Genomic DNA, 14,316 nt, shown 5'->3' with positions numbered 1-14,316 from the left:
TCCAAATCCAAGCATTTCCGATTCCCCTGATTCGTCTTTGTCGCATTTCACATTTCAGCGATTCTAAATTTAGCTTGGCCACTCAGTCACTCGTGGCCAGCCCCCATACCTAACCCCCAAAGGAACGCCAATAAAACTGCAGCCAGTGAACTGTTCATCCATCCCCGTATGATTCATCTTAAGTATTTGATTACTACTAAGTTAGGTATTTGTTGAGTCGGGGTTTATACATAAAAAGCTAGGACGGTGGAATTTTCAAATGGGGGGGGAACTTTTCCCAAGATTTTCGTTTCCCTTGAAGGCGTACGAGAGAGTGTGAGAGTTGCACGGTGTCGCGGGATTCACCGCATTTCAACTACATTATTAGGTACCTACCTACCTACGCAGCGGCCATAGTATCTAGGAAGGCGAGTCTCTTCAGATGAACGAACTTGTACGCTCTTTAAAATATAATTATTATCCTTTCCTCGCAGTAGCTTACCTAAGTTTTAATACATTTATGATTACCAAATTACTTCCCAATCCCCTAGTTAAGCTGGAGCGCAGAATATACCTACCTAGGCGCCGGTTCGCAAACCGTAGTCGGCAGCAACTTATCGATCGTCCTCTAGCCTGACTACCTAGGTATGGAAGAGCCTCGCCATGGCGCGAGAGGAGACTGGGAGGAGCCTGAGAACGGCCAGTATAACAACAACAACCCAAGCCCAACAGCGATCAGCCCCGCGACGGTCTACACAGTTTCCTCCCTGACCTCAGGAAGCTACACCGGCAGCCACAGCCAGCCCGCGGCCAACGAGAGGGCGAGGGTGGTAGCAGAGAACCAGCCCAGACCCTCATTCGATTCCCTTCTCCAGCGGCCGGACCCCCCAGACTCCAAGGCGTGGGCGGGTCCAACCACCACCTCCACCACCACCACTTTCCAATCAGGCGAGAGCAAACAACAACATCAACCACCAAGGGCGTGGCGATATGCGCAGGAGAAATATAATTACGGATGGGTGGCGGAGGCGCTGGGCATGCTGCTTTCGATCCTGTCGCTCGTGGCGATCCTCGTAGTCCTGCTGGTCTACCAGGACAGGCTCGTCGACGACTGGCCGTTCCCCATCACCATCAACGCTTTCATAGCCGTTTTTATCGTCTTGCTGAAGGCTGGGCTGACTATTTCGTTGTCGAATGGTGCGTCTCCCCCTCTCCTTCCCCCCCTTTTTATTACAGGTTGATATAGGTACCTACCTACCTACCTAGTTATTCGACCAACGTAGTTAACTTCAAAGGGCGGGATTAGGGATCAGCCAGCTGAAATGGATATGGTTCGAGCAGGGCCCACGGAGGCTCATCGACATCCACGAGTTCGACGAGGCGAGCCGGGACTCGTGGGCCGCGGTCCAGTTTATTTTCAAGGCCGAGATGGAAGGGTTCAGTCGCCCTAAGCACTTCTGGCTATACCCGACGGCTTTCTTCACGTGGCTGGTTAAGCAGGGAGGATTGTAGGTGTTGCTTTTTCTTCCTTGTTCCCCCCCCCCCCCCCTATTCTTTCGATTGACCTACCCCCCCTTTTTTCGTATCCTCAACTCCATGTCATAACACAACACACTAATCATCACCCATCCTCATGATAGCAGCTCCACGCGAACCCTAGCCCGCTGCGCCGCGATCCTCATAATCGTCACCTTCGCCGTCGACCCCTTCTCGCAGCAAATGGTGCAGTACGTCGACTGCGCGCGCCCCAGCTCCAGCTCCGCAACCCAACAGCCAGCCACCATCGCGCGCACCAACAGCTACGTGGCGCAGGGCGGGCACACAGGGGCCGGCGAATCCGACATCGACACGCCGACCGCCGTCGCCATCTTCACCGGCCTGCTCAACCCGCCTTCTGACGTCTCCTCGCTCGTGAACCTCGCCTGCGTGACCGGCAACTGCACTTTCCCCCGGTTCCAGACGGTGGGCATGTGCCACGCGTGCCAGGACATCACGGGCAGCGTCCAGAACCGCACGGGGCTGAACGGGTCGGACCCCGCGCCGATAAAGAACTACACGCTCCAGAATGACGACGATGGCGAGGTGACGGCGTGGGTGGGGCGAGAAGTCATCTTCGCGGCCGCGGCGCCGGCGCGGGTGTCCACCTTGTCCAACGTCATGGAGCTGCAGGTGCTTTCGCTGGGGGGGCCGTACACGCCGTCTGCGTCGCCGGTGGCCTACGGGTGCCAGATGTACCCGTGCGTGCGGACGTACGAGTCCAGCGTGGCGTCGGGCCGGCGCAGCGAGCGTGTGGTGGACACCGCGCGCATCGGGCAGAACCAGCTCTACTTCGCGGACCAGGAGCGGGAGCTGTTCAAGCTGGGGACGGCGTCGGTGCTTCCCTTTCGCACTTATAATAACAATACCGGAAACGGCAACAACGGCGATAATGATGGTACCAGTACACCCGCGCGCATACCCTGCACCCCGCAGCCCTCCCAGAACGCCGCCAACACCCTCGTCAAGATCGCGCTCTCCAACATCGACGCCGCACCGGACTCCATCCCCACCACCACCACCACCTCCTCCACCTCCATCCCCGCATCCTGGTACCCGGCCCCCTGCGCGTGGAGCATGGGCTTCTCGTCCGCGTCCGTCCTGCGCGCCCAGCTCTCCAGCGAGCTCTCCTCCGCGACCATGAGCCTGACCGGCGGCGTCGCCACGGGCCCCCTGGTGGCCAAAAACCTCTGGCTGAACGGGACCACCACGCTCGACACCGTCGACAAGTTCGTCGGCGACCTCGCGGACGTGCTGACGGCGAACATGCGGAACCGGGGGTCCCTGGCGCCGGACGAGTACGCGCTCGGCACGGTGGAGGAGGAGCGGACGTGCGTGGCGGTGACGTGGGGGTGGTTCGCGTACCCGGCCGCGCTGGTCTTCTTCGGCGTTGTGTTTCTGGTGGTGCTGGTGTGCCATACGCCGAGGGGCACGGCGGGGCGGCTGTGGAAGTCGAGTAGCCTGGCGTTGCTATTCGCGAGAGTGGACGAGAGGGTTGTGGAAAGGGAAAGGGAAGGGGGAGGAGGGGTGGGCTTTGATTCGGGGGCGCAGGAGATGAAGGATGTGGCGAAGGGGGCGAGGATGCAGCTTTTGAGGGATGGGGATGGGAGGCCGACGTTTGCGCTGGCGAGGTATGATGATGCGAAAGATTGACCTACTAAGGAACCTAGATCAGGAGATACCTGATGCCTAGGTGGGGTATAGAATGTAGGATATCCATGAGTCATGCGGTAAAGATACCTAACCTAGAAACGAAAATAACGATTTATAAGAAAAAGCTTTTGGAATTGTGGTCAATTTGAGTGAGCAGGTAGCTAGGTTAAACTGTTAGCCCCTGATTTCATTCCAAGTCTCTTTAAAGCCCCTATCTTATTGTGACCTCTCCCTTCTTACTTCTCACAGCCCGTTCACGTCTCTGAGAATAGGAATGTTGGGGTCACATTACCTCTTATTCCACATTTTACTTGACATTACTCTAGTATATGCCATTGACCCTCTAAAAGAACTGAGAGAAATCAATGGATTGAACGGAGTCACAGAACCGTCCGACTAATAGCAAATAGGTAGGTATAAACAAGAATCTAATTTACTTCCATACTATACAAGTATAACAAGGTACTAGGTGTTTTTTCTGAATGAAAGCCCTATTGACAATCAAGTCATGAACAAGGCGCCAAATTACTCCTTATACTACCCCATAGTATAAAGCAAACGCTCCCGGGACTCCTAGAAATAAAGACCATGCAGACATAAATCTCCATAGATACATGATGTTTAGATAGTTCATAACATCTGCCTGCAGGTAGTCCGAGTATATCCAGTCACTCCTGATCTTCACGTCGTACCCCCGGCTATGTACTTGGGTAGGTCAACAGAACATGTATCGTCGTAAATTATCTATCCTTCAAAATCCTTCGAAAAAGCCATCGTATTGACGAGACATTTCGTCCGTGTACGGGTCCCGTTTACCGTCGTCCTCTGGGTAAATGTCAAAGCATTGCGCGTCGCCTGGAAATCTAATGTTAGGTTGGATTGGTGGTCTGACCTGTCTGTGGTAGAGCGCATCCCAATCTATGCCTTCGAAGAACGGATGCGTTTTGACTTGCTGAGTACCGCCAATGAGATTTCCCAGTCGGCGTGAGCGATCTACCGTACATAACGACCTAATGATATTCTGCGCGGGAGATGATATAGGGGGCTCAGCCGGGAAGAGAACAGGTTTCTCAATGATTCTGTCATTTGATCAGCTTGTACGTTGTGAGTCTTGAATTTTTAGAAGCACTTACTGTTTGTAGATCTCGATAGGGTTCTGATGCCAAAAGGGGGGATAACCAGTCAGGAATTCATATATCAAGATACCCAATGCCCACCAATCCACAGCAATGGTATGCCCCTTGTTCTGGATCACCTCGGGTGCTAAATACTCGGGTGTGCCACAAAGAGTGTATGTCTCAACAGGCCTACTATCCCTGCTGCCGAGTCTCTTCGCAAATCCAAAATCAACCAACTTGACATGACCCTGACCATCCAATAAAAGATTCTCAGGTTTCAAATCGCGATATGCCACGCCGCCCTGGTCGTCGTGAAGATACTGGAGCACTAACACAATCTCGGCCGCGTAGAACTGTGCCCATTCCTCGGGAAATCGACGGTGCCTTCGCAGATAGCTGAAGAGTTCACCCCCGGGGACGTAGTCAAGGAGCATGTATAGAGAGTCATGGTCGGAGAAAGTAGTAATTAGTTCGGTAATAAAGGGGTGACCGGCGACATCGCTTAATATGCGGCGTTCGTCTCGTACGTGATCAATCTGCTTTAATTTTATGACTTCGGCCTTGCGTAGGATCTTGAGGGCAAAGACTTTCTCGCGGTCTTCGTCGGTACCGGCAGCAGGACGGACTAGACAAACTCTAGCAAAGGTACCTGCAACAACGAACGTACTTTAGCATGGCAAAGACTTTTGCGCATTCGGCAACGGCAACAAATGCGACAGATAGAATTACCCGTTCCTAAAGTCCTCACGAGAGAAAAGTCAGCTAGCTTAACTCGCTGGTGCTGTGGCGGCACCTTTGGCTCAGCTCCGGTGTCTGGCTTCGAGATAGTAGCGGTATCGACATCGTTTTTGGTATTTGAATTATCGAAAGGGTGGAGATTATGCTCCTGGAGCATTCGGGGAATGAGGCCGGGTTTAGCAACTGTAGCAGCCATTTTTTTAAGATTCATCCGAACTTATTAAGTGTATGCTGAATATGCTGAGGTGCTAAGGTAGTAGATCGTTCTCCAGTTTGAGGAACTATAAAATTGTTGCTTTCCGCAATTGGTTGGTATCCATCAGACACCCATCTCTCGGCATTAGATGTTGATCTTAACCGAGGGACAGTGCTATAAAATTGGATATATATCTTTAAAGAATGAACATCTTGACCGATAATTTGGCCTATAGATGTTTGGAGTGGCAGGGAAAAGGGGAGATGAATAACAGATGATGAAATAGACAAAAAGGTAATGATTTCGAGACGGGGTGTTATTAGGTTCGGCGCAACTATTCTAGTCACTTAATGATACCTATGTTAGCGCAGGTTGATGAATAATAAATAATAATAATAAGAATAATAATAAAACAATAATAGCAATGTTAATAGCCTAGATCTGATCGTTGCTATTATTGCTATTATGATTATGATTATTATTCTTTTTTGTTTTCTTTTTTAGGGAGTAAAATAATATGGATTAGCAATGGTAGGTAAGTTGGTAGTTGTAGTAGGTAGTTATCGTGGAGATCGTGAAAGTCGTGTAAAAGTCGTAACTGGAGGAGGTGAGTTAAGAGGTCCGCGGGTGTTGGAAATGTTAGAAATGGCTTGGTTTGGTTAGGTTAGGTAGTAAGCGTGTTTCCCAGCCTTGTACCGATGACGTTTGCTGCAGAACGAACCCAAGCGGGGAGAGAAGGAGGCACTTCATTGTCGCAGGTTTGGAGAATGATGAAAGTGGATTAATAGGAACATTGAATTAAGAGGCCTTGTTGTCGATCTAAGCCGCGAATGGAAAGTGCCTACATCTTTACCTAGGTACATTCACCTACACTGGTCGTACAGTCTGCTAGATTGGTCACCGTTAGTGTGATAGAGTTGAAAGAGTTAGGGAAAAGTAGGATAATTTTTAGGGGAATCACGCATTGTCTAACTGCAGTCTAACTGCATTAGTTTAGCTACGACGGGATTCCTGAACGGGATAAGCTGTGGGGTTTCGGCCAATGGGAATTTAATGCTTTAATGTTCTACATTAAAGGATGACATTTATGTACGCTAGTAGGTTCCAGCTAAGGCTGAATTGACATGTCGGGTACACTGTGCATAGTACAACTTTACAAGACTACTACAAGTGGAGGGCTGTAAAGGCTCCAGCCACAACCAAGAGCCGAGATCCACATGGCACCATTCCACCATGGCGTCGTTAGAGGCTGAATAACCTTGAAGCGTGCAGGTCACTGGCACTGGTATCAAGTGTGCCTGCAATACTGCCAATACTGGAGTACTTACTAGCAGCATCCCTATCACTATCAATACCAGTGACCTACCTAACCTACTGCCTACTGCTACCTGCTGCTACCTGCTGCTACCTGCTGCTACCTACACCTACCTACACTACAGACTGCTCCTTAACATCTTAACAACCCCACGAACCGAAACATCTCCATCTCTCCGTACATGCGATTACGAACATCTAACACGACATTAAGCCTTTCACGACAACCTTTTATTATTTTCGACCTTTCCAACTACCTAGCTAGATTTTCAGATACGCCGCTTACCGCTTAGAATTGAAACGTTCTAACGTCCTAACGTTTTTATTCCTTCAGCCCCCGTTAGAAATGAATTAAGCTACAAGTTCATGGACCTGACTCTACTGGAAAGTCTTGAACTATGTTCAACCTCAGTAGCTTTGTGCAGAAGGCTCAGTCTGCTGCTCAGCAGCTGATTGACCCTATGCAAGGGTTGAACTTGACCAACTCAGACAGAAACCCTCCCAAAGCCACTCTATTCCAGAATCAGTTTCGACTCCCCAGCTCTCAAAACCCCCTGTACGAGATACCTGCCGAACTCACCATACCTCCTTCAAACGTCACCCAGGGAGACAAAGAACGTGATAGGGGATGGCACTATGCCGGTAAACTACACCTGTCTGAGTCTTACATCTGTTTCTCGACCACACCCACCAGTTTCTCTCAAAGCGCTAGCCCTTCCACCTCGGCCGCATTTTATGGCCAGACTCATGGCGCTGGTCCTAGTGGGAATGGGTTCACATTTCCCTTGTGTACCATTAGACGTGTTGAGCGTTTAAACACGCAGAGTCTTCAGGTAAACAATTAACTTTATTCTACTTTTTCCAGTTATCTATCAACTCGAGCTAATGCCGAGAACCCCAGTTTGCGCTCGCGATCACGACCTGGAACGGTATTAGCCAGGAATCAGTCAAAGACAAAGACGCACAAAAGGACAAGAAAGAGATCAGGGAGCAGAGGATTACCATACAGCTTGCCGGTCCTCGTCCTGCCTGCGAGAGATTTTGTGATGGCCTCAAGAAAGGTCTAAGGAATGCTGTTGGCAGTGTTGGGAAATACAAAAAGGTCGTAGGTGACTGCTACTCGGAATACCTCCTTCGACCCGAAGACAAGAAGGCCATGAGTCCGCCTGACGCTGGTCTGGGTATGATATTCCGATACCCTGGCGACCCAAAGAAGCTCAGAGATCGAGCCAAGATGAGGTTATGGGCCGAGTATCTTCGAGATAATGGTCGAAACACTACCCTCATCCGACAACCGACGTTCCATAAGCTTATTAGAGTTGGTCTTCCGAACCGGCTACGAGGCGAAATCTGGGAATTGACGTCCGGATCTTTATATCTACGGCTCGAAAAGCCAAGCTTGTACACGGAAACGCTTACCAAATACTCGGGACAAGAGTCACTGGCTATAGATGAGATAGAAAAGGACCTGAATCGAAGCCTTCCGGAATACCCTGGGTTCCAAAGCGAAGATGGAATCAACCGCCTGCGACGAGTTCTTACAGCGTACAGCTGGATAAATCCCGATGTCGGCTATTGTCAGGCCATGAACATCGTAGTCGCTGCCTTACTAATATACATGTCCGAAACACAAGCCTTCTTCCTTCTATCAGCCTTATGTGATAGACTGGTTCCAGGATATTATTCATCTACCATGTATGGTACGCTCTTGGACCAGAAGGTGTTTGAATCTCTCGTGGAGAAGACCATGCCAATATTATGGGAACATCTAGTAAAGAGTGACGTACAGCTTTCCGTTGTTTCTCTTCCCTGGTTTCTGTCGCTCTATATCAACTCAATGCCTCTGGTTTTTGCCTTCAGGGTCCTAGATGTCTTCTTCGTGGAGGGACCCAAGGTTCTCTTCCAGGTCGGGCTGGCCATTTTAAGAATCAATGGTGAAGAGTTGCTAGATGCTACTGACGATGGTGCCTTCATATCTGTTTTAAAGTCATATTTCATGCGACTTGATGAATCCGCACACCCTACATCAGAAAATCCCAAGTTACGGGCCATCAATAGGTTCCAGGAACTCATGGTCGTCGCTTTCAAGGAGTTCTCGGCCATAACACATAGTACCATCCAAGATCTACGGCTAAAGAACAAGGACGCAGTTCTCAGTAACATTGAGAACTTTGCCAAACGTACTGCTATCCGCAACCTTGGACCGGACAGCAAATTGCTGAGCCCGGACGAGCTGGGATCTCTCTATGACAGGTTCTATGTGATACTATACGAACGACAACAGCGAGATCAGCTTATCCAAGAACAGTTGCGTCGATCCAAGGGTCATAGAGCCAGAGCCTCGGAAGCATACCCCGAACACCACGACCATGGCGTAGAGAAGGGGAGGGTTGGTCTCGGTCCTAGTACCAGCTTGATGGATTACGATGCGTTCCGGGAATTTCTTGCTACCGTGTCTAAATGGGCTATCTCAGACGCCCCTGCTTCATCTCAACGCAATGCGCCCCCGGAGAAAAATCAGAATTCGTACTTCAACAGTTTTAGACGTTCCGATCCCAACCTTCTCTCTCCGTGGGGTGGCAACCCAGAGCCAGCAGACCATGAGTTCATGCAGAGGCTATTTCGAAAATGGGATGTAGATTCTAATTCGACCTTGACACTACAAAACGTCGTGACCGGTTTTGCGCATATCAAAGGCAAACGCGATATCATGGGCACCATCACATATTTCTTTGAACTCTACGATGATGATAACGATGGCAGAGTTGATCGAGAAGGTATTCTTCGAATTTCTGAAGCGCTCCTTTTCCTTTCACGCCGAGGTTTAGAAGGATCATTGGGCAATCCCAATTTTACCTCTCTTAACGGTTCGGGTGACGTGTCTAGCAACGCATCGAGTCCGTCTGTCGGTGGTACTATCAATGAACGATTTCTAGGAAGCGTTAGTGCTTTCATCAGACGATGCTTCGAATATGCCGATCCAGACCACCCGAGCAATCAGAGTGCAAGTGAGCAAGCATCATCTTATGATACAAACGAGACGGCAGATAATAGCGCATTTGCCATTGGCGATGATGACGATGAGGACGAAGATGAGGATGATTTACTCGCTTTCGAAGGTCCAGAAGATAGTCCTAAATCCACAAAGAAGAAGCCAGACTTTGGAGAAACGATTCCTCCGGCGTTGGGCAAGCCAGATATTGATAATGATACCAGACGTGCAGTATCCAAGGCACAATCTGAGAAGGCCAATGCAGCCTTAGACCCTTCCAACCCATTGCATATAACATTACCTACATTCCGCATGGTCGTGCTCGCAGATGAGCTGCTGGAACAGTTTTTCGAGTCGTCCTTCCCTACCTCGTTACACCTGACAGACGGCTTGGGAATTTCCACGCCATCCACCTCAGCTTTGACCACGTTCTCGAATATGGGTTTCGGGCGTGGCACCGCCTCCCCGCTCCCCGTTCCACAAGCAGGTGCCGCCGGGGCAGGGCGCAGTCTACGTGGTGTTCTAGATAACATCGTCACGGACGCGTCTCGTGTGGCTGCCGAGGTGCGACGGCGAATGGAGGAAGCGCAGCGCGAACTGGAGAAGAACGCAGTGCCGGGGCAAAAAGACGATGACGAAGAGGAAAATCAAGATATTCATGGATATAATGGCGACCCTGAGCGGCGCAGCGTACGGTCGTCGGACAGAGACCTTCTAGACGGGGCCGACGCAGAGGCAGGGGCGGGAAAGAATCAAGAGGGACAAGAACAAATTGTTCAGACACTCGTTGATATCGATACCAATATCAGCAGTATTCATGATGGGAGGTTGAAGACGCCGATGGCTAGTTCGCCGACGCACCGAATCGTTGAGTTCGAGGGTTAAGAGTTCGGTTGAGTTCAGTTTAGTTGGAATGCATATTGCGTGTTGCATGTAGAGGCCTATAGGACGATGATTGATCGATTGATGGCGGTAGCATAAGGATATTAGGTAAGGGAGTCAGGTATTATCGGTTTAGGGAACAATTGATCAGTCAATATTTGGAGGGCTCGACGGCGTCATCGTCGTCGTCGGATTTTCCCCTTTTCCTCTTTTTCCCATTTGTTCATGTGTGTGGGAGAGAGGGAGACAAAGAGACCTGACCCAAGCTTTTTTTGTTAGTTTAAAGGGGGGGGAGAGGAGAGGGGAGGTCTAAGGGTTGTATGCTATGTACCTAGTGCCTGGTAGCTGGATGGGTTAAGTACCTTTCTAGGTACCTAGTAGGTATGTATAGTAATTGATGTTTACCTACTTTGAATTTTGAATAGAGCCTTATTGCTTGCCAGGATTTAATGAAGGTTGTGACATTTTGAGTTGGTGTCAAGTTTAGACTCGGTGGGATCAAAGTGATCTTTATCTGCCTTCATCCGAATATACGGGTAAAGTTAAAGCAAAAATAGGGGTAGTTCATCGAAGTCGAGAAAGTTCTAATACACTTTCTCTTAAGTTAAGGGTTCGTCCTAAACAACACTTGGTCAGCACTACTATGTAGGTATTAACTCTAGGTTTTTACTAGGTAAGTGGCAGATAATATGATTTCAGAGTTGAGATGACATATCTGGGGATATGTCTGGGGATATGTCTAAATAAAGGTAAAGCTTATGAATAACCTCCTACCAATGCTCCCCGAAAAGCATCCTCTCATCAAACGTCTTCCCACGACGTTTTCCTTCAAATCCATCCATCTACTTACCTGCTTAGGTGCAATTTTCAGAATATACTCTAGTAACGTCTTCCGGGGAACCGCCCTCGATGCCTACCGAGATAGGTACTCAACCCACTCCATCTCCTCAATGATGATGGGATCGTGTCTTTAAGCTCGTCTAATAGGACGATGTGTATATTTTAACTCCCAAACTCAACTTCATCACTGTGGTGCTATGCTACGCCAAGTATCCTCCTCTGATACTAAGGTTTCTTGGTAGGTAGAACGTATTAGGTCAGGGCGTTAGGGTTTCTGGTTAGACTTGGGTCGGCGCGAAGTATGTACATACAAGTAGAAAGATGAAATATTCTCCCATCTCAAGGCCTGGCCACGTATGAAAACCTAGTTGAGGTCTATGTGTCCTCCCCGGTTGACGAGTATATAAAGCTCGTCGCGCGTGCTTGTGGTCTTCGTCCCAACCGTCACATCTTCATATACAACTCCCACACACTCACTACGCACTTCATCAAACAAACCACTTCAAACAACCACAATAAAGCATCGTGAATCCAAGCTATACACATACCTTGAATTCTTGATACTATTACAAACAAAAAACAAAAAGAACAGGCAAAGAATACCTACCCAGGCACCCACTAGCGATTCAAGCAACAATGAGCTGCACGGGGGACTTTGTGCGAGAATGCACACCCACGATGCATACAGACAAGGAGCAGCCGTTACAGCAGATATGGTCATACCTCATCGTGTTCATGTACGCCTTCCGCACGATCGCCGACATGCATACTCCTCGGCGAGATCCTCGCAGCCCCGGCTATTTCGATGCCCTTCTCGAGGATCTCTACATGACCATAGCATGCATTTTCTCTGTATCGGCTACGTCAGTCATTCTTGACGATGTTAACATGGACATCATCAAGGACTGCCTTCTCTATATCGCCCTGATAACCTGTTTGCCCGAGGTCTTCGCTTGCGGGGACATGATCTTGGTCAGTACCTAACTATGAAATCCAGAGCATGCCCACATTGGGTAGGAGACAAACAGCTAACCTCATCGCAGTCCTACGTCTATGGCCTCGTGCTTTCAGAACCTGTCAAAGCATTCTTTGCCAAAACCTGTCTTTCAATCAGAGAGGTAAGCCAGGATCCTATGTGCCTCCCTATTCCTTTTCCATTTCCCCATGTCCTCGCCTCCTACGCCCTCAAATGGAGTTTCTTCGCAGATAACTGACACGTGTGCCAGACTAAGCGCAAGATACACTTATCTGCGAAAGAGTCGATAAAGACTCTAGCTAGGCGTACACTCGTTGAGTACGAGACGGTATGTAAACGATCCTTCTCTCCCTTCCTCCCACCTTCAAAATGTTACGTATCCAGACAGCTAACACTCAATCTAGCTTGAACACAAGCGCAAAGGGCAAGAAGTGTGGATAACCACACACTTACAAGCGCTCTGGAACCAGCTTTGTTTCGTGATTCAGAAGGTAAATATCCTCCCCGTCCTCCCTTTATCTCCTTTTCTTCTACTCCCCTCGCCACTCCACCCCCCTTTAAGTCGAAGAAAAAAGAGGAAAGGAAGCACAGCTAACACACATACCAGTACATCCAACAAGCACGCTCAAATCTACCCATCAGTATCACCATCATCATCAACACTAGCAACACAAGCAACACTAGCAACACTAGCAACAACAGCATCAATGAACAACCACAAGATCTCCCGCCTCCTCAGCCCTGGCAGTGCGAGTCCTGCAGCCGCTCGCTCATCACCAGCTTCAAGTACAAGAACATGAGCAACACGAGCATCACAAGCAATACCACAGGCACAAGCACAACCTCAAACAAAAGCCCAGGCAACGACTGCTGCAACAGCAAAGGCAAGAACAATGCCACAAGCAGCAACACCACCGAATCCGCTAAAGCCAAGCTCAATCACAACCCTAGTGATAAGCGGAAAACGAGGGCGCGGGAGAATATGCTGAAAGTGAAAACGCTAAAGCAAAAGATGACGATGGCCATGATAGAAAAGATGTCCGCCTACTACAACACCAATGATGCCAATATCCGAACCATACTAGCTTCTCAACGAGCAGCACAAGCAGCAAGAGCAGCAGCATTAAGAGCAACACAAGCACAGGCAGCACAAGCACAAGCAGCACAAGCACAAGCAGCACCAGCACAAGCAACAGCAGCTTCAAGTCTATCGACAACTGCTTCAAGTCAATCGACAATTGCTTCAAGTCAATCGACAATTGCTTCAAGTCAATCAACAACTGCTTCCAGTCAAACAACTGCTTCAAGTCAATCGACAACTGCTTCAAGCCAAACAGCACCTGCTTCAACACAAGCAACAACTGCTTCAACAACACCTGCTTCAATACAAACAACCCCTGCTCCAACAACAAGAGAAGAACGCCCAGACACCAGCACAAAACAACCCCCACCACTCCCACCTCGTCCATCTCGTTCCAAGCCAAGGCCAACGAGGATACCAACGATCAGGTGGGCAGACGGGTGGTGTCTGGAACAAGTTAATTCCTAGTATGGTTTAGGTACCTAGGTAGGCCTACCTGACCTACCTACCTACCCGGGCTACCTACAGCCCTCGAGCGGTACTTTGGTTATAAGCGGATAAACAACCTAGATTTGAGAAAAGCGGATGAAAAAAAAAACAAGAACAACCCAAAAAAAACACACACACAAACAGATACTTAGCATGAATCAATACAAGCGAAACACAGCGGATGACGGTTTTTGTCATTTGCACACACACACACACACACACACACACACACCAAAAAAATCTTAATGCGTCTTTTTGTGATTGTTATGCCTGTGAATGTCTCTTCCTTAGTTATCTAACCTAGGTAGGTAGGTAGGTAAGTAAGCCTATTGTAGGAATATAGATCCTCGACCCCCCCCCCCCCCCCCCCCCCCTTTAAGGGGATGGGAGGGGAGGGAAATACTGGCGTCCCTTTGCTCCCCTATCATATTCACGTACAAGGTAATGCTATACCCCTGATTTACCGATAGTTAATACATCAATAAGTCTGTCCCTTCCCAGTATAGTACGCACCAGGTAGGA

General features: G+C 49.2%; 4 protein-coding genes across 4 annotated transcripts; 3 read left to right on the top strand and 1 right to left on the bottom strand.

The window, feature by feature from the left end:
• Positions 1–626: 626 nt before the first annotated feature.
• Positions 627–3,168, top strand: GGS25DRAFT_524677 (uncharacterized protein; the record flags this gene model as incomplete). The annotated part of the gene is made up of 3 exons (XM_049264650.1): positions 627–1,176; positions 1,286–1,487; positions 1,620–3,168. 3 exons carry the CDS (start codon positions 627–629, stop codon positions 3,166–3,168), a joined length of 2,301 nt encoding a protein of 766 aa, XP_049113947.1.
• A 751-nt stretch (positions 3,169–3,919) lies between these two features.
• On the bottom strand, positions 3,920–5,220 carry GGS25DRAFT_515548 (Pkinase-domain-containing protein; the record flags this gene model as incomplete). The annotated part of the gene is made up of 3 exons (XM_049263092.1): positions 3,920–4,247; positions 4,302–4,935; positions 5,016–5,220. The coding sequence occupies 3 exons, from the start codon at positions 5,218–5,220 to the stop codon at positions 3,920–3,922; spliced, it is 1,167 nt and encodes a 388-aa protein (XP_049113946.1).
• A 1,377-nt stretch (positions 5,221–6,597) lies between these two features.
• Positions 6,598–10,844, top strand: GGS25DRAFT_503941 (TBC-domain-containing protein). The gene is made up of 2 exons (XM_049262097.1): positions 6,598–7,367; positions 7,436–10,844. Exons 1-2 carry the CDS (start codon positions 6,933–6,935, stop codon positions 10,409–10,411), a joined length of 3,411 nt encoding a protein of 1,136 aa, XP_049113945.1. The 5' UTR covers positions 6,598–6,932; the 3' UTR covers positions 10,412–10,844.
• Positions 10,845–11,884: 1,040 nt separating this feature from the next.
• Positions 11,885–13,766, top strand: GGS25DRAFT_534134 (uncharacterized protein; the record flags this gene model as incomplete). The annotated part of the gene is made up of 6 exons (XM_049265734.1): positions 11,885–12,220; positions 12,292–12,366; positions 12,475–12,552; positions 12,629–12,715; positions 12,832–13,262; positions 13,325–13,766. 6 exons carry the CDS (start codon positions 11,885–11,887, stop codon positions 13,764–13,766), a joined length of 1,449 nt encoding a protein of 482 aa, XP_049113944.1.
• Positions 13,767–14,316: the final 550 nt, after the last annotated feature.

The sequence above is a fragment of the Hypoxylon fragiforme genome (assembly GCF_022984875.1).
Source record: "Hypoxylon fragiforme strain CBS 206.31 chromosome Unknown GGS25scaffold_8, whole genome shotgun sequence".
In the NCBI taxonomy this organism is placed as follows: domain Eukaryota; kingdom Fungi; phylum Ascomycota; class Sordariomycetes; order Xylariales; family Hypoxylaceae; genus Hypoxylon; species Hypoxylon fragiforme.
This window is presented reverse-complemented; position numbering and strand designations above follow the sequence as displayed.